The sequence below is a fragment of the Bos taurus genome, chromosome X, assembly GCF_002263795.3.
Source record: "Bos taurus isolate L1 Dominette 01449 registration number 42190680 breed Hereford chromosome X, ARS-UCD2.0, whole genome shotgun sequence".
NCBI lineage: Eukaryota > Metazoa > Chordata > Mammalia > Artiodactyla > Bovidae > Bos > Bos taurus.
In genome coordinates, this window is record NC_037357.1 from 66,226,571 (window position 1) to 66,252,162 (window position 25,592).

Sequence of the window (25,592 nt, forward strand, 5' to 3'; positions counted from 1 at the left end):
CCATTCATTTTTTTAAACTGATGTATTTTGTGGAGAAGTTTTCCACTTTGATGAATTATAATTTATTGATAGTTTTTATTGCTTTCTGTGCCCTTTCTGAAAAACCTTTGTCTACCCTAATTGCCAAATTTCTGATATATATTTATTACTTATAAATTGATATAGCCATTAAAAAATTTACTTAGATGTTAAAGCTTTCACCCAGTAGCCAGAGCTTCTCACTTAGGACTTATGCTGGCTTAAAAGAAGTCTCATTCCCATCAGGAAGCTTGGCAGAGCCTCTTTTCTTCATCCATCAAAGGGAAGACAGAAGAAGCAAAAACAACATTCTCACAGCATTTAGAACAAAATCCACAATCACAGAAAGCTAACCAAAATGATTTCATGGATCACAGCCTTGTGTAACTCAATGAAGATATGAGACATGTGGTGTAGGGCCACCCAAGATTAATGGGTCATGGTGGAGAGTTCTAACAGAATGTGGTCCAGTGGAGGAGGAATTGGCAATACACTGCAGTATTCTTGCCTCAGGAACCCCATGAAAGTATGAAGAGGCAAAAGAGATGATACCAGAAGATGAGCCCCCAGGTCTTTAGGTATGCTACTGTGGAAAAGCAGAGAAATACTCCAGAAAGAATGAAGAGGCTAGACCAAAGAGGAAACAGTGCTCAGTTGTGGATGTGTCTGGTGGTGAAAGTAAGTTCAGTTCATTTCAGTTGCTCAGTCGTGTCTGACTCTTTGCAACCCCATGAACCGCAGCATGCCAGGCCTCTCTGTCCATCACCAACTCCTGGAGTTTACCCAAACTCATATCCATTGAGTCAGTGATGCCATCCAACCATCCCATCCTCTGTCATCCCCTTTTCCTCCTGCCCTCAACCTTTCCCAGCATCAGGGTCTTTTCAAATGAGTCAGCTCTTTGCATCAGATGACCAAAGTATTGGAGTTTCAGCTTCAACATCAGTCCTACTAATGAACACCCAGGACTGATCTCTTTTAGGATGGGCTGGCTGGATCTCCTTGCAGTCCAAGGGACTCTCAAGAGTCTTATCCAAGACCACAGTTCAAAAGTATCAATTCTTCGGCCCTCAGTTTTCTTTATAGTCCAACTTACACATCCATACATGACCACTGGAAAAACCATAGCCTTGACTAGACAGACCTTTGTTGACAAAGTAATGTCTCTGCTTTTTAATATGCTATCTAGGTTGGTCATAACTTTGCTCGCAAGGAGTAAGTGTCTTTTAATTTAATGGCTGCATTCACAATCTGCAGTGATTTTGGAGCCTAGAAAAATAGTCAGCCACTGTTTCCACTGTTTCCCCATCTATTTGCCATGAAGTGATGTGACCGGATGCCATGATCTTAGTTTTCTGAATGTTGAGCTTTAAGCCAACTGTTTCACTCTCCTCTTGCACTTTCATCAAGAGGATTTTTAATTCCTCTTCACTTTCTGCCATAAGGGTGGTGTCATCTGCATATCTGAGATTATTGATATTTCTCCTGGGAATCTTGATTCCAATTTGTGCTCCTTCCAGCCCAGTCTTTCTCATGATGTACTCTGCATGTAATTTAAATAAGCAGGGTGACAATATACAGCCTTGACATACTCCTTTTCCTATTTGGAACCAGTCTGTTGTTCCATGTCCACTTCTAACTGTTGCTTCCTGACCTGCATACAGGTTTCTCAAGAGGCAGGTCAGGTGGTCTGGTATTCCCTTCTCTTTAAGTCTAATGCTGTAAAGAACAATGCTGCATAGGAACCTCGAGTATCAAGTCCATGGATCAAGGTAAGTTGGAAGTAGTCAAATAGGAGATGGCAAGAGTGAACATTGACATTTTAGGAATCTGAACTAATATGGACGGGAATGAACAAATTTAGTCCAGGTGACTATTATGTCTACTACTGTGGGCAAGAATCCCTTAGAAGAAATGGAGTATCCCTCATAGTCAACAAAGGAGTCCAAGTGCAGTATTTGGGTGCAGTCTCAAAAATGACAGAATGATCTTGGTTTGTTTCCAAGGCAGACTACTCAACATCACAGTAATCCAAGTCTATGTCCCAACCACTAATGCCAAAGAAACTGAAATCAAACAGTTCTATGAAGACCTACAAGACCTTCTTGAATTAACACAGAAAAAAAGATGTTCTTTTCATTATAGGGGATTGGAATGCAAAAGTACATTAAGAGATACCTGGAGTAACAAGCAAGTTTGGCCTTGGCATATAAGATGAAGCAGGGCAAAAGCTAACAGTTTTGCCAAGAGAACACATTGATTGATCATAGCAAACACCCTCTTCCAATGACACAAGAGATGACTCTGCATGTGAACATCACCAGATGGTCAGTAACAAAATCAGATTGATTATATTGTTTGTAGCTGAAGATAAACTCAGCTGAAGATAAACAAGACCTGGAGCTGACTGTGGGTCAGATCTTGAGCTCCTTATTGTAAAGTTTGGGCTTAAATTACAGAAAGTAGGGAAAACCACTGGACCATTCAGATATGCATGTGCACTTATTTGCTTCAGTCATGTCTAACTCGGTGCAGCTCTATGGACTGTAGCCCACTATGCCCCTCTATCTATGGGATTCTCCAGGCAAGAATACTGGAGTGGGTTGCCATTCCCTCCTCCAGAGGATCTTCCCAACCCAGTGATCAAACACCCATCTCCTACACTGCAGACAGATTCTTTACAGTTGAGTTTCTGAGGAAGCCCAGACAATTCAGGTATGACCTAAATCAAATCCCTTATGATTATACAGCGGACATAATGAATAGGTTGAAGGGATTAGATCTGGTAGACAGAGTGCCTAAAGAACTATGGACAGAAGTTCACAATATTGTGTAGTAGGGTGTGACCAAAACCATCCCAAAGAAAAAAATGCAAGAAAAAAAAATAATAAATGCAAGAAGACAAAATGGTTGTCTGAGGGAGGCTTTACAAATAGCTGAGAAGAGAAGTGAAAAGTAAAGGAGAAAGGGAAAGATATACCCAACTGAATGCAGAGATCCAGAGAATAGCAAGGAGAGACAAGAAAGCCTTAAGTGAACCATGCAGAGAAATAGAGGGAAACAATAGAATTGGAAAGACTAGAGATATATCCAAAAAAATTAGAGATACCAAGGGAACATTTGATGCAAAGATGGACACAATAAAGGACAGAAATCGCAAATATCTAACAGAAGCAGAGTAGATTAAGAAGAGGTGTCAAGAATACACAAAAGAGCTATACAAAAGTGGTCTTAATGACTGGGATAACCATGATGGTGTGGTCACTGACTTAGAGCCAGACATCATGGAGTGTGAAGTCAAGTAGACCTTAGGATTACTATGAACAAAGCTAGTAGAGGTGATGAAATTCCAGTTGAGATATTTCAAAAGATGAAAGATGCTGCAGTTATAGCACTGCACTTAATATTACAGCAAATTTGGAAAACTCAGCAGTGGCCATAGGACTGGAATAGGTCAGTTTTCCTTTTAATCCCAAAGAAAGGCAATGCCAAAAAATGTTCAAACTACCATATAAGTTCACTCATTTCACATACCAGCAAGGTAATGCTCAAAATCCTTCAAGCTAGCCTTCAGCAGTACGTGAACTGAGAACTTCCAGATGTACAGGGTGGATTAAGAAAAGGCAGAGAAACCAAGATCAAATTGCCAATATCCGTTGGGTCATAGAAAAAGCAAGGGAATTCCTGGAAAACATCTACTTCTGCTTCATTGACTAAACTAAAACCTTTGACTGCAATGTCACAACAAACTATGGAAAATTCTTAAAGAGATGGGAATTCCTGCAGCCATGAAATTAAAAGATATTTGCTCCTTGGAAGAAAAGCTATGACCAACCTAGACAGCATATTAAAAAGCAGAGACATTACTTTGCCGACAGGTTCTGTTAGTCAAAGCTGTGGTTTTTCCAGTAGTCACATATGAATGTGAGAGTTGGACCATAAAGAAAGCTGAGCACTGGAGAATTGGTACGTTTGAATTGTGGTATTAGAGAAGATTCTTGAGAGTCCTTTGGACTGCAAGAAGATCCAACCAATCCATCCTAAAGGAAATCAGTCATGAATATAATTGGAAGGACTGATGCTGAAGCTCCAATACTTTGTCCACCTGATGCAGAGAGCCAACTCACTGGAAATGACACTGATGCTTGGAATGATTGAAGGCAGGAGGAAAAGGAGGTGACAGAGGATGAGATGATTAGATGGCACTACCGACTCAATGGACATGAGTTTGAGCAAACTCTGGGAGATAGTGAAGCACAGGGAAGCCTGGCGTGCTGTAATGTATGGGGTCACAAAGAGTTGGGCACAACTTAGCAATTGAAGAATAACAATGAAAACAAATCTAAATATCTCAGCAAAATATATAAAGACAGTGGGGCTTTTTTATCACTGCCTCAGGGTTTTGTTTGTTTATTTGTTTCAATACTTAGGGCATTTTAAAATTTTGTTGAGTATTGTATTGATGTTTAGATGACAGGAAGGGATGGCAAAAGTGAATTATTATCAGGCAAGGGAGAAGAGAGTATAAAGTTGCTTTGGAAAACCTAAATCTAACATCCTTCTCTTTCCCTCCTTCTCTTCTGTACTGGCTATTGCCCACCTTTTTCTTTCCCTGTTGTCTCTGATCCAAGGTATCACTGCTTCTAGGCTTTCTTGATTCCAACAACTGGAATTGAGAGTATAGCTGAAATTCTATCTAAATTTTTAAAGTTTTCTCAGGATATGGACAGTTTATGAATATGCATTATCCCCAAGAGAACTATCAGATTATAAGTAGTGATCTGTTATTAGTAGGTCTACTTTCACAGTTGTTTGGTTTAATCATTTTCTCTCTTAGAGCAAGCATTGATTTTAATAAAAAATTTGAGGGTAAAACTGATTGTTCTTAAGATCAATCAAGAGTTGATTGAAGAAAAATCTATATTGGGATTTTGAGAGACTATTCAGTAATATTATGGATGAGTAATTTTAGATTTCCTATTAGAGATTTTAGTTTTTGTTTTAAAAAGGCCTTTTATAAATTTTTATTTTCTTAGAGAAAGATCTAGAGAAGCAAAAATGAAAACAAAACCAACAATCTCTCAAAACTAGAGTGAATATTATAGGTGGATTTTAATGTACTTGGGGACTCATCATACAAAGAATCAATGTAACATGATGAATTTTGTAAGGATATGGAAGCCCAGTATCTCCTACTCTGTGTGTGTGTGTGTGTGTTAGTCTCTCAGTTGTGTCTGACTCTCTGCGACCCCATAGACTGTAGTCTGCCAGGGATTTTCCAAAAAGAATACCGGACTGGGTTGCCATTTCCTTCTCTAGGGGAAGTCCGCTACTAACAGAAATTAATTAGGAGTCCAGTGTCTGCAGGGTTTATCTGATCCTAGCTAGAAGATCTCTGGGTTTTATAAAATGGATTGATTTTCACAGCGCTGTGGAGTGAAGAACAGTTCAGTTATCAGTAGAAATATTGTTCTTCTTATACTTATCACAGAAGTCTTGATGTGAATAACTGTTTCAGGATCTAGTTTTATTTTTGGCCCTGGAGGCTTAGAATGGCACAGGGTCTACCACTAGAGTAGCCAGTAATATGTGTATGTATAAATAAATTTATTTATGTATTTATGCACGTGAGATGAGTTCTCTGGTGGTGCTGGCAGTGGATATTTACTGCTTGTGGAAAACTTAGCAGTTTTTTCCAGTGGCCTTCTTTGAGATCTACCAAGATTTTCTTCCCAGCCATTTTTATTAACTCAGAAGTAAAATGTTGTTCATTATCACCTGCTCAGAGACACTTGATCAGTGCAGAATGTTCCAAGGAAGCCAAAGAGATTTTTTAATGCCTTATATAATGAAAAGTTACCGTTGAAGCCTGAAAGTCCCACTTCCATTTATTTTGTTCTGTTACCTCCTCTGATTCTCCACATCGTAATTATGTGTACTTTTGAACTCTGAGGTAGCAGTGTTAAAAATGAATAGGGATGAATATCAGTGATTAGATTTTTTTATAACCTTTCATTTACTTTTTTTTTTTAATTGTTACAGAAGAAGCTACTATGGAGGAAACTGGGCCAGTTTTAGCTTTTCAGGTCTGTTGTCCTGGCTAAAGGAACACCAGGTAAAATTCTTACCTTATTTTCTTTTTTTTAGTTAATTATTTTATTTTTTAAAAATATATTTATTTTAATTAGAGACTAATTACTTTACAATATTGTATTGGTTTTGCCGTACAGCAACATGAATCTGCCACGGGTGTACACATGTTCCCCATCCTGAACCCCCCTCCCACCTCCCTCCTCATACCATCACTCAGGGTCATCCCCGTGCACCAGCCCCAAGCATCCTGTATCCTGCATCAAACCTGGACTGGCGATTCATTTCTTATATGATGTTATACATGTTTCAATGCCATTCTCCCAAATCATCACCCACCTCCCCCCTCCCCCAGAGTCCAAAAGACTGTACTATACATCTGTGTCTCTTTTGCTGTCTCGTATACAGGGTTGTCGTTACCATCTTTCTAAATTCCATATATATGCGATAGTATACTGTATTGGTGTTTTTCTTTCTGGCTTACTTCACTCTGTATAATTGGCTCCAGTTTCATCCACGTCATTAGAACTGATTCAAATGTATTCTTTTTAATGGCTGAGTAATACTCCATTGTGTTTATGTACCACAGCTTTCTAATCCATTGATCTGCTGATGGACATCTAGGTTGCTTCCCTGTCCTGGCTATTATAAACAGTGCTGCGATGAACATTGGGGTACACGTGTCTCTTTCAATTCTGGTTTCCTTGGTGTGTATGCCCAGCAGTGGGATTGCTGGGTCATTTTGGCAGTTCTATTTCCAGTTTTTTAAGGAATCTCCACTCTGTTCTCCATAGTGGCTGTACTAGTTTGCATTCCCACCAACAGTGTAAGAGGGTTCCCTTTTCTCCACATCCTCTCCAGCATTTATTGCTTGTAGACTTTTGGATAGCAGCCATTCTGACTGGCGTGAAATGGTACTTCATTGTGATTTTGATTTGCATTTCTCTGATGACTAGTGATGTTGAGCATCTTTTCATGTGTTTGTTAGCCATCTGTATGTCTTTTTGGAGAAATGTCTATTTAGTTCTTTGGCCCATTTTTTGATTGGGTCGTTTATTTTTCTGGAATTGAGCTGCAGGAGCTGCTTCTATATTTTTCAGATTAGTTTTTTGTCACTTGCTTCATTTGCTATTATTTTCTCCCATTCTGAAGGTTGTCTTTTCATCTTGCTTATAGTTTCTTTTGTTGTGCAGAAGCTTTTAATTTTAATTAGGTCCCATTTATTTATTTTTGCTCTTATTTCCAATATTCTGGGAGGTGGGTCATAGAGGATCCTGCTGTGATTTATGTCAGAGAGTGTTTTGCCTATGTTTTCCTCTAGGAGTTTTATAGTTTCTGGTCTTATGTTTAGATCTTTAATCCATTTTGAGTTTATTTTTGTGCATGGTGTTAAAAACTATTCCAGTTTCATTCTTTTACAAGTGGTTGACCAGTTTTCCCAGCACCACTTGTTAAAGAGATTGTCTTTTCTCCATTGTATATTCTTGCCTCCTTTGTCAAAGAAAGATGTCCATAGGTGTGTGGGTTTATCTCTGGGCTTTCTATTTTGTTCCATTGATCTATATTTCTGCCTTTGTGCCAGTACCATACTGTTTTGATGACTGTGGCTTTGTAGTAGAGCCTGAAGTCAGGCAGGTTGATTCCTCCAGTTCCATTCTTCTTTCTCAAGATTGCTTTGGGTATTGGAGTTTTTTTGTATTTCCATACAAATTGTGAAATTATTTGTTCTAACTCTGTGAAAAATAACGTTCGTATCTTGATAGGGATTGCATTCAATCTATAGATCGCTTTGGGTAGTATACTCATTTTCACTATATTGATTCTTCCGATCCATGAACATGGTATATTTCTCCATGTATTAGTGTCCTCTTTGATTTCTTTCACCAGTGTTTTATAGTTTTCTATATATAGGTCTTTAGTTTCTTTATGTAAATATATCCCTAAGTGTTTTATTATTTTCATTGCAATGGTGAATGGGATTGTTTCCTTAATTTCTCTTTCTGTTTTTTCATTATTAGTGTAAAGGAATGCAAGGGATTTCTGTGTGTTGATTTTATATCCTGCAACTTTACTATATTCATTGATTAGCTCTAGTAATTTTCTGGTGGAGTCTTTAGGATTTTCTATGTAGAGGATCATGTCATCAGCAAACAGTGAGAGTTTTACTTCTTCTTTTCCAATTTGGATTCCTTTTATTTCTTTTTCTGCTCTGATTGCTGTGGCCAAAACTTACAAAACTATGTGGAATAGTAGTGGTGAAAGTGCGCATTCTTGTCTTGTTCCTGACTTCAGGGGAAATGCTTTCAATTTTTCACCATTGAGGATAATGTTTGCTGCGGGTTTGTCACATATAGCTTTTATTATGTTGAGGTATGTTCCTTCTATTCCTGCTTTCTGAAGAGTTTTTATCATAAATGGATGTTCAATTTTGTCAAAGGCTTTCTTTGCTTCTATTGAGATAATCATATGGCTTTTATTTTTCAATTTGTTAGTGTGGTGTATTACATTGATTTATTTGCAGATATTGAAGAATCCTTGCATCCCTGGGATAGAGCCCACTTGGTCATGGTGTATGATATTTTTAATGTGATGTTAGATTCTGATTGCTAGAATTTTGTTAAGGATGTTTGCGTATGTGTTCATCAGTGATATTGGCCTGTAGTTTTCTTTATTTGTGGCATCTTTGTCAGGTTTTGGTATTAGGGTGATGGTGGCCTCATAGAATGAGTTTGGAAGTTTACCTTCCTTTGCAATTTTCTGGAAGAGTTTGAGTAGGATAGGTGTTAGCTCTTCTCTAAATTTTTGGTAGAACTCAGCTGTGAAGCCGTCTGGACCTGGGCTTTTGTTTGCTGGAAGATTTTTGATTACAGTTTCAATTTCCGTGCTTGTGATGGGTCTGTTAAGATTTTCTATTTCTTCCTGGTTCAGTTTTGGAAAGTTGTACTTTTCTAAGAATTTGTCCATTTCTTCCAAGTTGTCCATTTTATTGGTATATAATTGCTGATAGTTGTGTCTTACAATCCTTTGTATTTCTGTCTTGTCTGTTCTGATCTGTCCATTTTTATTTCTAATTTTTTTGATTTGATTTTTCTCCCTTTGTTTCTTGATGAGTCTGGCTAATGGTTTGTCAATTTTATTTATCCTTTCAAAGAACCAGCTTTTGGCTTTGTTGATTTTTACTATGGTCTCCTTTGTTTCTTTTGCATTTATTTCTGCCCTAATTTTTAAGATTTCTTTCCTTCTACTAACCCTAGGGTTCTTCATTTCTTCCTTTACTAGTTGCTTTAGGTGTAGAGTTAGGTTATTTATTTGACTTTTTTCTTGTTTCTTGAGGTATGCCTGTATTGCTATGAACTTTCCGCTTAGCACTGATTTTACAGTGTCCCATCGGTTTTGCTTTGTTGTGTTTTCATTTTCATTTGTTTCTATGCATATTGTGATTTCTTTTTTGATTTCTTCTGTGATTTGTTGGTTATTCAGCAGTGTGTTGTTCAGCTTCCATATGTTGGAATTTTTAATAGTTTTTCTCCTGTAATTGAGATCTAATCTTACTGCATTGTGGTCAGAAAAGATGCTTGGAATGATTTCAATTTTTTTGAATTTACCAAGGCTAGATTTATGGCCCAGGAAGTGATCTATCCTGGAGAAGGTTCCTTGTGCACTTGAGAAAAAGGTGAAATTCATTGTTTTGGGGTGAAATGTCCTATAGATGTCAGTTAGTCTAACTGGTCTATTGTATCATTTAAAGTTTTTGTTTCTTTGTTAATTTTCTGTTTAGTTGATCTATCCATAGGTGTGAGTGGGGTATTAAAATCTCCCACTATTATTGTATTATTGTTCATTTGCGCTTTCATAGTTGTTAGCATTTGCCTTACACGTTACGGTGCCCCTGTGTTGGGTGCATATATATTTATAATTATATCTTCTTCTTGGATTGATCCTTTGATCATTATGTAGTGTCCTTCTTTGTCTGTTTTCACAGACTTTGTTTTAAAGTCTATTTTATTTGATATGAGTATTGCTACTCCTGCTTTCTTTTTATTTCTATTTGCATGGAATATCTTTTTCCGGCCCTTCACTTTCAGTCTCTATGTGTCCCGTTTTGAGGTGGGGCTCTTGTAGACAACATATGTAGGGGTCTTGTTTTTGTATCCATTCAGCCAGTCTTTGTCTTTTGGGGGCATTCAACCCATTTACGTGTAAGGTAATTATTGATAAGTATGATCTCATTGCCATTTACTTTATTGTTTTCGTTCGAGTTTATACACCCTTTCTGTGTTTCTTGTCTGGAGAATATCCTTTGGCATTTGTTGGAGAGCTGGTTTGGTGGTGCTGAATTCTCTCAGCTTTTGCTTGTCTGTAAAGCTTTTGATTTCTCCTTCGTATTTGAATGAGATCATTGCTGGGTACAGTAATCTGGGCTGTAGGTTATTTTCTTTCATCACTTTCAGTATGTTTTGCCATTCCCCCCTGGCCTGAAGAGTTTCTATTGAAAGATCAGCTGTTATCCTTATGGGAATCCCCTTGTGTGTTATTTGTTGTTTTTCCTTTGCTGCTTTTAATATTTGTTCTTTGTATTTGACCTTGGTTAATTTCATTAATATGTGTCTTGTGGTGTTTTGCCTTCGGTTTATCCTGCTTGGGACTCTCTGGGTTTCTAGGACTTGGGTGATTATTTCCTTTCCCATTTTAGGGAAGTTTTCAACTATTACCTCCTCAAGTATTTTCTCATGGTCTTTCTTTTTGTCTTCTTATGTGACTGCTATGATTTGAATGTTGGAGCGTTTAACTCTGTCCTGGAGGTCTCTGAGATTGTCCTCATTTCTTTTAATTCGTTTTTCTTTTTTCCTCTCTGATTCATTTATTTCTACCATTCTATCTTCTACTTCACTAATCCTATCTTCTCCCTCCTTTATTCTACTATTTGTTGCCTCCAGAGTGTTTTTGATATCATTTATTGCATTATTCATTATATATTGACTCTTTTTCATTTCTTCTAGTTCCTTGTTAAACCTTTCTTGCATTTTCTCAATCCTTGTTTCCAGGCTATTTATCTGTGATTCCATTTTTGTTTCAAGATTTTGGATCATTTTCACTATAATTTTTGTAGTAATTCTTTATCAGGCAGTTTCCCTATCTCTTCCTCTTTTGTTTGGTTTGGTGGGCATTTATCCTGTTCCTTTACCTACTGTGTATTTCTCTGTCTCTTCATCTTGTTTATATTGCTGAGTTTGGGGTGTCCTTTCTGTATTCTGACAGTTTGTGGAGTTCTCTTTATTATGGAGTTTCTTCACTGTGGGTGGGGTTGTTATTGGTGGCTTGTCAAGGTTTCTTGGTTAGGGAAGCTTGTGTCAGTGTTGTGGTGGGTGGAGCTGGATTTCTTCTCTCTGGAGTGCAATGAAGTGTCTAATAACGAGTTATGAGATGTCAGTGGTTTTGGAGTAACTTTAGGCAGCCTGTATATTGAAGCTCAGGGCTGTGTTCCTGTGTTGCTGGAGAATTTGCATGGTATGTCTTACTCTGGAACTTGTTGGCCCTTGGGTGGTGCTTGGTTTCCGTGTAGGTATGGAGGCGTTTGATGAGCTCCTGTTGATTAATGTTCCCTGAAGTTAGGAGTTCTCTGGTGTTCTCAGGATTTGGACTTAAGTCACCTGCTTCTAGTTTTCAGTCTTATTTTTACAGTAGTCTCAAGACTTCTCATTATATATAGCATCAGTGATAAAGCATCTAGGTTAAAGATGAAAAGTTTCTCCACATGAGGGACACCCAGAGAGGTTCACAGAGTTACATGGAGCAGAGAAGAGGGAGATGGGAGTTAGAGGGGACCCAAATGAGATGAAGTGGAATCAAAAGAGGAGAGAGCAAACTCGCCAGTAATCACTTCCTTATGTATGCTTCACAGTCTGGAGTGCTCAAAGATGTTCATGGAGTTACACAGAGCAGAAAAGATGGAGGAAGGAGACAGAGGTGGCCAGGAAGATAAAAGGGGGGAATGAAAAGGAGAGAGACAGATCCAGCCAGTAATCAGTTCCCTAAGTGTTCTCCACCGTCTGGAACACACAGAGATTCAGAGAGTTGGGTGTAGAAGAAAAGGGGGATGGAAGAGACAGAGGTGACTTGGTGGAGACAAAGGAGATTCCAAAAGGGGAGAGAGCAATGAAGCCAATAATCTCTCTCCCAAGTAAAAATGGGTACTGAAGAGTGGGTTCTTAAAGGTACAAAATTGATAACAAATACCAAAAGCAAAGATTAATAATCTAGAGTAGAGATTTTATTTTCAAAAATACAATATTAAAGAAAAGAAGAAGAAGGAAAAAAGAAGTCACAAAAATTATGAAAAAAAATATGAAGTTTGCTTTAAAAAAGTCTTTTTTTTTTAATTTTATTTTTTAACTTTACAGTATTGTATTGGTTTTGCCATATATCAACATGCATCTGCCACGGGTATACACGTCTTCCCCATCTTGAACCCCTCTCCCTTCTCCCTCCCCGTACCATCCCTCTTGGTCGTCCCAGTGCACCAGCCCCAAGCATCCAGTATCGTCTTTTTTTTTTTTGAAAAGTAATAGTAGGTTATAAAAATGAAAATTAAAGGAGTAATAGAGGACTTAAAAATTTTTAAAATTTAAAAAAAAAGAAAAAAAAAAGCATGATCGTAAAAATTGTAAAAATATATCTAGGACTTTCTCTGGTGTTGTTGTGGACAGTGTGGGGTCAGTTCATTTTCAGATATTTCCTTGGTCCGGCTTATATTTTTCAAGATCTATAGGCCCCTTCCTATGTAGTCCGTACTAACAACGGGGTTTTAATCTATTGCACCTGTCACTTCCAAGGCGGTTCCCTCGCTTTTAGCTTCTTCTGTTTGCTCGCCTCTTCAGTGTCTGATTTCCACCCTGACACAAGGGGGGCGGTGGTGGACACTTTTTTTTTTTTTTAGGCTCACTTGTTCAGTCACGCTGTCGGAAGGGTGGGACTCTGCAAACAAATAACACTGGCGTGTGCTTGCAGTGTCTCAGCCACATTGGGCCTGCCCCTACTCATGGCGCATGCACCCTCCTTGCCCATACAGCTCAGGCTCTAGGTTGCTCCACCAGTAACTGGCCGAGGCCAGCCCTGGGCTGCATGCACCTCACAGGTCTAAGCTTCTCAGGTTTAGGCACTTGGGTAGTCCTCAGAGGCGCAGACTCCATTGGGCCTGCATTTTGTGCCCTTCCCAGCTCAGAGCAGCTCGGGTGATGAGGTGTTTGGCGAGTGCGGTCACTGCCACTTATCGCCTCTCCTGTCCCTGCCACTCGGTTTTCTGGGTGTACAACCGACACACCTTCTTAGGCTGATGATGACTGTCCAGAACCCCAAGAAGTCTTAGTTAGCAAAGGAGCTTGCTTGCAGTTAGGTAGGTAATGTCTCTGGGGCTGCAATTGCCGCCTTCCAGCTCTGGCTGCCTGTCATCAGAGGGGGATGGTCTGCAGCCGGCTAGTTCTGTTCAGCCCTTTGTTCTGTTGTGCGGGCCTGGCAGTGTCTTAGGGCTTTTCGTGTGGTAGCTATCCCACAGTCTGCTTTGCTAGCCCAAAGTAGTTCGCTCTGATTGTCCTCAGGGCATTCATGCCTGGTCCTTACTCTAAGCAAAGCAGCCCTTGCCTCCGTGCCCAGTCCCCGCTTGCTAGTGGAGGGTGCAGACGTCTGTGCTGCTTCTCTGCTGGGGGAGTTACCGTTGGGCTCATAATCTGTGGGTTTTAATTATTTAATTATTTTTCCTCCCTATTTTTTTGCCCTCTGTGCTTCCAAGGCTTGCCACAGACTCTGCAGTGAGAGTGTTTCCTGATGTTTGGAAACTTCTCTCTTTTTAAGACTCCCTTCCCAGGATGGAGCTCCGTCCCTCCCTCTTTTGCCTCTTTTTTTGTCTTTTATATTTTTCTTACCTCCTTTCTGAGACAATGGGCTGCTTTTCTGGGTGCCTGATGTCTTCTGCCGGCATTCAGAAGTTGTTTTGTGGAATTTACTCAGCGTTTAAATGTTCTTTTGATGAATTTGTCGGGGAGAAAGTGGTCTCCCCGTCCTATTCCTTCGCTATCTTAGGACCGCCTGAGTTAATTATTTTTTAATTGAAGGATAATTGATTTACAGAATTTTGTTGTTTTCTGTCCAAGTTCAACATGAATTAGTCATAGGTATACATATATCTACTCCCTTTTGAACCTTCCTCCCATCTCCCTCCCCATCCCACAGAACTGCAAAAGCCCAACAGGTAGAGATTTATAACAATAATATAAAGTGTGACTGAATAAATGCATATACATATACACCCATGCTGCTTCTAAGTCGCTTCAGTTGTGTCTGACTCTGTGCGACCCCAGAGACGGCAGCCCACCAGGCTCCTCCGTCCATGGGATTTTCCAGGCAAGAGTACTGGAGTGGGTTGCCATTGCCTTCTCCAATATACACCCATAAGCATAATTAAAACAGTCTAAGAAAAATAAAATACAATAGATTGACCTGGCGAACAAAGGAAACCAAAAATTATTTCTTCCAGTTAAGAATGAAAACTAACTAAAGTAAGAATTGGAAAACAAAATTAAAGCAAGGTGCCAAGTGGGGAATAAGGCAATGTAACAAATATGTTGAGAGGAAAGGAACAGAAGAAAGAATAGACATGCAAAGTTAAATAGAGGGAGATAAAAGTTTATATACATTAAATATTAATTGCAAGGGGAAAAGAACAGTAGGAAAAGCAAACAAAGGAATAAATGTAGCAAACATAATAGGTTTTTAAAAATTAAAAGTGAAAAAGGAGACGAAAAAAAAAAAAGGAAGAAGAAAAAAAAAAGGAAAATTCCATAGAACTGCAAAAGCCCAACATAGAGGCAGAGGTTTATAATAACAATAAAAATATGACTGAGAAAATAAAAAAGCTGAGGAATTTACCTAGATTTCATAGTGCCAGTAAAACCGACAAGTACAACAGGGCGGGGGGGTGGGGGGCGGGAAGAAACCAAAAAAAAAAAAGTAAAACGTAAAAATCCGTAAGATTCTACAGAACAAGTCAAAACATAAGACTAATAAGTGTTTTTATTTTATTGAATCACTGCTGTCAGAGTCATTTCCCTCCCTGGGAAAAGTCCACCTCACCTCCCTAGGATGCCCTCCAACACTGTCCTGACCTCTGAACCTGTTGTAGGGGCAGCTCAGATTCTAATCTGGTCCTACTTCTGTGTGTTCTTGCCGCCAGTGTCCATAGATATCAGAACTAGTGTGTTTTCTTTTGTGAAAGCTCTCAATGTCCTTTTATATATTCCTGGACATTGAGTCTGCCTAGTTGATCATATAGAGTAAATCTTCAGCTTATACAGCTGGTTTTGCGTCTTCTACCTTAGCCACACTGCCCCTGGGTTTCAATTGTGGTTTTACTTCCACCTCTGCATGTGCGTCGTCCACTGGGGTTTGCTCCTGAGGCTGCCCTGGAGGACTTGGGTCTGCCCCAGTGAGGACCAGGTGTGGAGGTGGTGCAGCTTCTTGGGTCACAGGTTATGGCAGCACCAGGTACTCAGGGGAATTGACGGCTAGGGCAGCAGGAAATATAGTGCTCTAGAAGGTTATGGCAACCAGTATTGGCCAATACACTCCAGTATTCTTGCCTGGAGAACCCCCCTCTCTGACAGAGAAGCCTGGCAGACCACAGTCCACAGGGTCACAAAGAGTTAGACGTGACTAAAGTGACCCTGTGTGCATAGACGCAAGAGGTTTTATTTTTGGCCTGTGGCAGCTCTGCCCCAGTGCAATTTGTGTGTGAAGGTGGCGCAGCTGATTGGCTTGTGGAGACCCTGGCAGTGCCAAGTATTCAGGGACATGGACTTCCTCTGCCAAAGGAGTTATGGCCCTATCAGAGTCTTTTTCCGAGCCTCTAGTAGCTGGCAATCAGAAGGCCTCTTTGACCAGTCTTTCTCCATAGCTCTGACTGTTCAGGCACTTACAGGGCTCCCTTTCCTGGGTTCCATCTCTGTCGATTGGCATGTCAAGCACATAGAGGGTCCCTGCTGCCTCGGGTCCTACTTTGTAGGTCGGCCTGTCAGGCACTTAAAGGAGCACCCTGGGTGGGGTCCTACTCTGTTTGATGGGTCAGCCTCTGAATCCTTCAGCTGCTGGATCCTGGCATGGAAAGAGAGAGGCTTTGGTGATAGCCCCACCCACTATGCGTGACTCAGCAGTATTGCCTTGCTTCCATGGCTGCCTGGCTTTCTTCCACAGGCATTTCCCACTACAATCTCCTCCCTTACATCCCCTCGATCTGTTTCCTCCACAGTCAACAGCAGCCCTTGACCTGGGTTTGCTCCACAAACCCTAAACTCCAGCTCCCAGTGGCTGTACCTTCTAGGGGACCTGCTTCCCTGTCTGGGGTATGTATGGCTGTGGCAAGGATTGATTCTCATTCCATTTAGGCTGCCACAGATCGGTTGTTTCACTCTCAGCCTTAAATTTTTCTCCTCTCACTCAGACAGTTGCCCCAATGTGGGAATCGGACCCTTGCTTCAGTTCCCCCACCCACTGAGGGGAGGTTCAGTCCTACTAACACTCCTGTTTTTTCCCCTAATTCCTTCATCCTGCTGAGTTTTGCATGGTTCTATATATTCTTTTCTGCTGGTCAGGTACTCCTGTCTGCTCTCAGCTGGTGTTCTGCATGCCCTTCTGTGTCTAAAGGTGTATCCATGGAGAGAGATGTACTCCATGTCCACCTACTCCTCCACCATCTTGTTCTCCCTTATCTTCTTTTTTAATTTACTAGATTGTATTTTGTGTCATATAATTACTCTGTGTTGAAGAAGACATGAAGGTTCATCTGTATTATAGGGTTGATAATTTTTATTTACTTATTTAACAAAAATTCTGTAGTCACCTTTTCAGCTAATATCCCAATGCTACTAAAATATAGTAGCATCCCTTTTTAAGTATAAATAAATATGATGACTGAAGAATAAATCATATATGTTTGATACCATGTTCTAATTACTCTGTATACACAAGTATCAGGCAAGTATTTTTCTCCAAAATATTCTTTCAAAAAAAATATCTCTATCCTTACAAAATCTCACATATTACTAGTTCTTTCAGTTAGTATGTTTTGGGGGGAAAATCTGAGTATTTTGGGAAGATACATTAATTTGAAATGATCTGTCATTGGTGGTTTTGCTTATATAGAAGTCACCTGATAGAATAATTAAAAACAAAAAACAAGGAAAGAAATTTCATATATGTTTAGTAATTTTCCCCCTCAGAATAGAATTTCACTACTCCAAAGTTAGACATCATTCTAAAGTAATTTTTATAATATTTACAGCATACATTTAACATGCAGAGTTGGTTATGTCTTGGAATTTACCAATTTTTATGAGACATTAAAAACTGTCCTAATTTTCTATAAATGGTAATTGTAGCTTGATATGGAATTCCTTCTGAGAGCATCATACATAGACTAAGAAACTGCTGTATCTCAGAAGTGTTTAGACATTTGGGGAAGAAGGGTGATAGATTCTAGAACATTGTATTCAGGTAACTAATAATAATACAGCTAAGACTTATTAAGCACTTATTATGTACCAAGTATCAAACTAAGCATTTCAGTTTTCTTGATTGATTTAATAAGTGACTCAAAAAGTACCTGTAGTGATGACAAAGAAATTGACATTGAAGATGTACTGAAGATTCAGTTTGAATGCAATTCAGTATGCAGTTAGACTGTGGAAAAACAAGCGATATTTGTGAAGTAACATTTCATGTAATAATTCAAGCTATGTATAAATCAAGAAAGTAAATGATGTAAATAGATTCATTTAGCTATTTTTTTATCAATATGCCTCGATTATTTTATGTTGATCAGGAACCATTTTTTGAATGTAATCCTTGGCAAGTGTGTGTGAGGGTCACCTTACATTGAAGCATATTCAGTCCTTCCATGAGAAAATTTAGCCTAAATTCTCAGAACAATGGCAACCTAAATATAAATATCTTAATTGTCTGAATGGAAAATTTTGGGTGAGTGAAGGGAATTTTTAAAAAATAAATTTTGGTAATGGATTAGATTTATTAAAACAAGGTATTTTTGTAGACATTTATTTTAATGCTTCTTTTACTACTCCAGCATCTTGACTTTGTCATCTTATCCTTTTTCTCTTCACATGCTTCTTTTTTTCAGGTTGGTAACCCTGTTCAAAGCTCCTATACTTCACCTCCTCTTCTTTTGTGTTGGGATGTTTATGATTATCTAATAATTATACTTGATAATAAGAACTGTCTGCTGCTACTCTTTGTCGGTTTAAAATGTTAAATTCAAGACAGTAGAGCCTTTTAAAAATAATTATTGCCTACTTTGTGAAATCTGTAAGTTTTGAAACTTTCTGAGGTGAATTTACTTAAAACAAAGGCTATTATAGTTATATCTCACTACTAGTTTATTGAGCATATATAATACATTAAATATTGTTTTTTCTCTGAGAAATGTGTATCAAGTAGAATAAAATTTTAAACAGATTAAAAATTGGCCCTTGAGATTTGGAAAGGTTTCTTGACATCTTCAGAAATCCCCTGTATTCAAATATTGTATGATGTGATTTTCTCCATAGAATATAATTGGAAATTATTGAAAAATTTAAAAGGCCACTTTCAAGCCTTAGTAAGAATTTGAAAGTGTGTTAGCTCCTCAGTTGTGTCCAACTCTTTGTGACCCCATGGACTGTAGTCTTCCAGGCTCCTCTGTTCATGGGATTTCCCAGGCAAGAATACTGGAGAGGGTTGCAATTTCCTTCTCCAGGAGATCTTCCCAACCCAAGTATTGAACCCAGGTCTTCTGCATTGCAGTCAGATTCTTTACCATCTGAGCCACCAGGGAAGCCCTAGATTCTTTACCATCTGAGCCACCAGGGAAGCCCTAGTAAGAGTTTATACACTTTATTATGCATTCTTATTTTTAGTGTATTTCTAAATATAAAATATTTAGTTTGATTATTATAAAGTCTTTAGTTATACTGGGGTGAGTACTTTTCAAAAATACTTTTACGTATAATCAAGATTTGACACAGCTACTGACCAACTTTCAAATATCTGAAATTAAGTAGAATGAAGTAATTTTGGGCCTGCTGTTTTGACAACAAAATTTTAAAACTATTTTGGTAACAAGTAATATTTGCATCAGGCTTCACAGTTAGTGCTAGTGATAAAGAACCTGCCTTTCTATGCAGGAGACATAAAAGACATGAGTTTGATCCCTGAGTTGGGAAGATCCCCTGGAGGAGGGCATTGCAACCCACTCTAGTATTCTTGCCTAGAGAATTCCATGGACAGAGTAGCCTGGAGGGCTACAGTTCTTAGTGTCACAAATAATCAGACACAACTGAAGTGACTTAGCCCACACAATATGTACATCAGATATGGTTGAGTCTTAGCAGATGGAAGGTTTGTTGTCCTAGTTCTTAAGCAGTGTCACAACAGCCACATCCAAATGAATGCATCAAAACGTCACATATCCTGATAGAAATTGGTAAACCAGAATGAGCTTTTGATAAGATAGATTTTTACACATTATTTTCCTTTCCTTCCTTTAAAGTTGCACACTATGCTGGAGTTGCTTCAATGATCCTGAAGTGATATCCTTTGAGTTTTGATGGGTTGGAAGGAAAGGCATGAATTTAGAAAGATATAAATTTTCTCAGAAAAGTAGAAGTTCAGATTACCCAATTTAATTAGAATTTCTCATCTGTATTTTGTTTAGGAAAACAGTGATATTGTGAATGAATGTCCAGCATGGCAAGAGAAGATCCATGAAAATGAAGAAGCTATTGCTCTTAGCAGGACAGACAAAACCATTCAACATGTGGAAGTGTTTTGTTATGCATGGTATGATAAGTATTTATTTACAATAAATGACATTAATGACTTCATATTCACATCTTTTCAGAAGAAGCCAACAGTAAGAATTTACATGGCATTGGTTGCTACAAGTCTCCTTGATATGCTTGCCTTCTAAAAAATATAAATTTCAGTTTTGTTATGTTTGTTCATTTGTATTATATTTTAGATTTCACTTGTAAGTGCTATACAGTATTTATCTTTCTCTGTCTGACTTAATTCACTTAGCATAATATCCTCTACGTTCATCAGTGTCATTGTAATTAAACTTCAAAAACAAGCAAACTCACAGAAAAGAGAAAAAGAAATCATATTTGTGGTTACCAGTGACATTGTAGTAAGGGGTGGCAACGGGGTACAGGGAGGATTGGATGAAGACAATCAAAAGGTACAAACTTTCAGTTATAACTACTAGAGAGGTAATTTACAACATGATTAATATAATAAGCACTGCTTTGTATTATATATGAAAGTTTTGAGAGAGTAAATCCCAAGAATTCTCAACACAAGAAAAAATATTTTTTCTATTTATTTAATTTTGTATCTGTATGAGATGATGAATGTTCACTAAACTTATGTGATAGTCACTTCATGATGTATGTAGTAAATCAATCATCATGCTGTGTACCTTAAACTTATACAGTGATATATGTCAGTTATATTGCAGTAAAACTGGAAGAAAACACTAAAATGTAACTCTAAGTTTTCTTTGTTTAGATAATCTTACATTAATAATTTGTAATTTACCAAGCTCTTTAAATACATTTTCTTGTTTGATCCTTAAAACAGTCCTATGCTAGTATAGAGCAAATAGTGTTAGTTCAATTTTTTAGAGTCCTCAGTGATGCTCAAAGAGTTTAATTTCCTGAAGGTCATCTGGCTTGATAAATGTGAAATCCATATCTAAGCTAGTTAGTGGTGGCATGCATGCATACTCAGTCGTGTCTGACTCTTTTGCGACCCCACAGACTGTAGCCCACGAGGCTCCTCTGTTCATGAGATTTCCTGGGCAATAGTACTGGAGTGGGTTGCCATTTCCTTCTCTAGGGCATCTTCCCGACTCAGGGATTGAACCCACGTCTCCTGCATTGGTGGGCAGATTCTTTACCACTGAGCCACCAGGGAAGCCCTAAGTAGCAGTGGAATCTTAGATTAAAACCCAGGGTTTTTTAATCCTAGTTCAATGTTTTTCTAACTCTTCTTAGATAATATTCAGTATAGCAAAATGCAAATTATAATTTTGAATTAAAAAAACAAATTCAGTGGTGATGACATTTTGGGGCATGTTTTTGTAAATCATGAGAGAATGGCGGAAGTAATGCTTTCAGTATCTCCTTCTAAGTGAAATAATTCATTGTTTTAAAACAATTAGAATAGTTTATTTTTTCAGATTACATGGTTAATGGGCTAAAAGGTAACCATCACGTAGTTCAGTGCAATTTTTGAAGTAGTGATAAAGTCAAGGGATTTAAAACATCAATGTCAAGCTCTATAATAGTAATTAAAACTTAAAATCCAAGTTACTAGAGATTTTTTAGAATGTGTACTGTCATCATACATAGCCTTGTTGTGGCACAGTGGTAAGTATGACCTGAGCCCTTTAAAAGTTGGGGTACTTGTCAGTTGATTTCTTAACCTATATTCATATCTGTCAGGTAACTAGCATTTTCTGCCATTAATACACAGTTAATTTTCTATGATTTTATGTAAAAGGACAGCCTTTGAAATGTCAGATACAGATTATAATTTGCATATGCTAAATGGCATTCAGTAAGAAAAGTATCACTCTGATAGTGTTCAGAGCCAGTGTAGACTGATTTAGAACAAAAGATGACCTCAGCTGTAAAGTCATATGCTTTAACAAAAGCAGGAATAAATATTTGATAACTTTATTGTGTGTCTATGAATACTACTTGACTAGAATATAGTGACAGTCATACTCAGGCCCTTTGAGAGGTACTTTTGCTGTTTCATGGCCTCTGATTTCTCTACTCTTCATGACAATTAGTGTTTATAATTTTTAATGACTGATATGATACATTTTGAATGCAGAGGAAATCATCTTGTTTTTGATTCCTGTTCTCTTCATTTTCACGTTTGGAACTTCCGAAAGTGATTAGTTTGTGAAAAAGTAGTTGTAGTTTCAGACAGTGAATTTTAAATAATTGTAACAAGGATTCAACACATATCGTTATTTGAAGAAGGAAATGGCAACCCACTCCAGTATTCTTGCCTGGAGAATCCTGTGGACAGAGGAGCCTGGAGGGCTGCTGTCCATAGGGTCGCACAGAGTAAGACACGGCTGAAGCGACTTAGCATGCATGCATTCATTGGAGGAAATAGCAACCCACTCCATTATTCTTGCCTGAAGAATCCCAGGGACAGGGGAGCCTGGTGGGCTGCTGTCTTTGGGGTCACACAGAGTCAGACACGACTTAAGTGACTTAGCAGCAGCAGCAGCACATATCTTTATTAATCAAAATAGGAACAATTACCTTTCAACACATTTTTACCAATGAGAAATAAGTTTGTTTATTCCTATAGCATAAAAATTCATGCTTTGGGATTTGACAAACTCTTGGAAAGCATTTTCTACCTCCTGCTGGTTTTGGAAGCATTTTCCCTGCAAAAAGTTGTCAAGATGCTTGAAGACGTGGTAGTCGGTTGGCGAAAGGTCAGGTGAATATGGCGGATGAGGCAAAACTTTGTAGCCCAATTCATTCAGCTTGTGAAGCATTGGTTGTACGATGCCATGATCTTAGTATTTTGGACGTTGAGTTTTAAGCCAACTTTTTCACTCTCTTCTTTCACCTTCATCAAGAGGCTCTTTAGTTCCTTTTCACTAGTTCCTTTTCACTATCTGCCGTAAGGGTGATATCTGCATATCTGAGGTGGTTGATATATCTCCTAACAGTCTTGATTCCAGCTTGTGATTCATCAAGCCTGGCATTTTGCATGATGTACTGTGCATAGAAGTTAAATAAACCAGTGACAATATAAAGCCTTGTAGAACTCCTTTCCCAATTTTGAATCAGTCATTTGTTCCAAGTCCGGTTCTAACTGTTGATTCTTGACCTCCATACAGGTTTCTCAAGAAGCAGGTAAGGTGGTCTGGTATTTTCCATAGTTTGTTGTGATCCATATAGTCAAAGGCTTTAGCATAGTCAATGAAGCAGAAGTAGTTGTTTTTTCTGGAATTCTTTTGCTTTTTCTATAATCCTACATATATTCGCAATTTGAGAAGCCGTACCATTTTACATTCCCACTAGGCGTGTGTAAGTGACTGTTTTTCCATATCCTCACCATCATTTGGTGGTATAACTTCTTCAGTGTAGCCAGTGTTTATAGGTGTGTAGTAGTGATATCTCATTGCAGTTTTATTTTGCATTTCCCTGGTGCTTGATTTTCAATATCTTTTCATGTGCTTATTTGCCATCCATATATCTTTTTTGGTGAGATATCTGTTCATATCTTTTGCTTATTTTTTAATTGGGTGGGTTTTTTATTTCCTGTGGAGATTTAAGAGTTCTTTAGTTTGCAGATATTTCCCCCCAATCTTTAGCTTGTCTTTCATCCTTTTTACACATGGTATTTTGTAGAACAAATGTTTTAAATTTTGATGAGGTCTGATTTACCAGTTTTTTCTTTTGACTCTTGGACTAGCTATAGAGCTAGGAGATTTTTTCTGTTAAAAAAAAAAAAAAAGTTTCATAGATCTTATGTTTTATATGTTAAGCACACGATCCACTTTAAATTTTTGTTTATGGTATGAGGTTTAGATACGTGTTTGCTTTCCTTTATTGATATCCAGTTCCTTCAGTAGTATTTGATGAAAAGGCTGTTTTTCTTCCATTGAGTTACTTTTGCAACTTTGTCAAAAATCAATTGGCTGTACTTGGATGGGTCTCTTTCTGGATTCTGTTTTCATTTCCATTGATTTCTGTCTGCCCGTACCAGTGTATCACACTGCCTTGATTACTGCAGCTGTAAGTTGGACTTAATATCTGTTAGAATGATTTCCCCAAACTTATTTTTCTTTATCAAGATTATTTTAGCTTTCTGTACTTTGTGCCTTTCTATATAAATGTTTTAATAAGCTTAACCATGTCTAGAAAATGTTGCTGGATTTGATAGGAATTGCATTAAAGTTACTGATCAACTTGGGGTGAATTGACATCTTTATTATTTTGAGTTTCCCAATCTGTTGACAAGTTATGCCTCTCCATTGAGGGAGGTCATCTTGATTTCTCTCTATAGGATTGTGTAATTTTCAACATACCAGTTCTGTACATCTGTTTTTATTGTGTACTTAAGTATTTAATTTGCTTTGGAGCAAGTACTATGGTAAGTGGTATTGCCTTTTTCATTTGGGTTTTCACATGTTCCTTTTTAGTATCTAGAAATACAATTAGTTTTTATGCATTCATCTTGTATCCTGAAATCTTGATCAACTTGCTTATTTTAGGAATTTTTCTGTAGATTCCTTGGGATTTTTCCAAAGACAGCTATGTTTTCTGCAAAGAGGAACAGTTTTATGTCTTCTTTTCCATTGGCTTTTTTTTAAGAGTCTGTTTTCTATTGAGAATCATGTGTTTTCTGTCTGTAGCCATATACCACAAGTTAATTGTAATTTTCTACTTATCCTTAGGCTCACTTAATGAGCATTTTTTTTTCTCCGTAAAGGAAGTTATTATCACTTCTGAGTATCTTTTAGTTATATGCAAATGCTGGGCAATTATTTAGTTTCTGTTACTAATTATCTTGATCTTGTACACTACTCTCTCAGCGTATGCAAGTCAAATTCACAGCCTGATCAAATGTCAAAATATTGAAAATCTTATACTTAAATGGTCACTAACACAAAGAGATTATTGTAGTTAGCTACATGAAGCATATAGAGAGAAGTCAAACCTCAATCCCTGATATATTTCCTATGTAGAATATTGTTTTTAATATTTTGGTAAATTTTCAAAATACCATGTAAAGATAGCTTTGTAATGATACAAATGCTGAAGTGTTATGACTTCTCTTCCCATTTTAGACCAGATGAGTAGGCTTGTAGAGTTGACGTTTATTAGGCTAAAATTTGTGATTTGATTCTCTCATATGTTGCTTGACATTTCATCAAGGAAGAACATTGGCTGTCTCTTGGCTACAAACAGTATTATAGCTATAACCAGTAGCCTTTTGATTTTTAATCTTTGATTACAAGGAGGATAGGGCAAGGATGCAAGTAGATCAGTGTAAACTCATCACCACTTTTTGGAAAATACCTGTATTGATACATGGCAAGTCAGTAACACCATATTCTAATGTAAACATACTGGATAGCACATTGTTTTTCATTGTTGACTTTACTTATTTTCAGAAATAATTCTTAAGTGTTCAGTCTAAGAGTTTTCGTGATCTTTTGACTATGAAAGTTAGTACTTTTTCATTATTGCATAGTTGGGATTCCCTGGTGGCTCAATGGTAAAGAATCTGCCTGCCAATACAGGAGATGCCGGTTTGATCCCTGGGTTGGGAAGATCCTCTGAAGTAGGAAATGGCAACCCACTCCAGTATTCTTGCCAGGAAAATCTCGTGGAGAG

The 25,592-nt window shown here is 38.0% G+C and overlaps 1 protein-coding gene across 4 annotated transcripts in view; it reads left to right on the top strand.

Annotated features, from left to right (window-relative positions):
- Positions 1-25,592, top strand: part of CHM (CHM Rab escort protein) — a 249,791-nt gene that overhangs the window by 74,692 nt on the left and 149,507 nt on the right. For 2 of the 4 annotated variants that reach the window (NM_001205389.1, XM_010821807.4), the window contains exons 3-4: positions 6,061-6,133; positions 19,865-19,989. In NM_001205389.1, the coding sequence (NP_001192318.1) occupies positions 6,061-6,133; positions 19,865-19,989 (198 nt within the window). The remainder of the gene's footprint in view (positions 1-6,060; positions 6,134-19,864; positions 19,990-25,592) is intronic. The other 2 variants (XM_059883413.1, XM_059883414.1) reach the window with 1 other exon arrangement.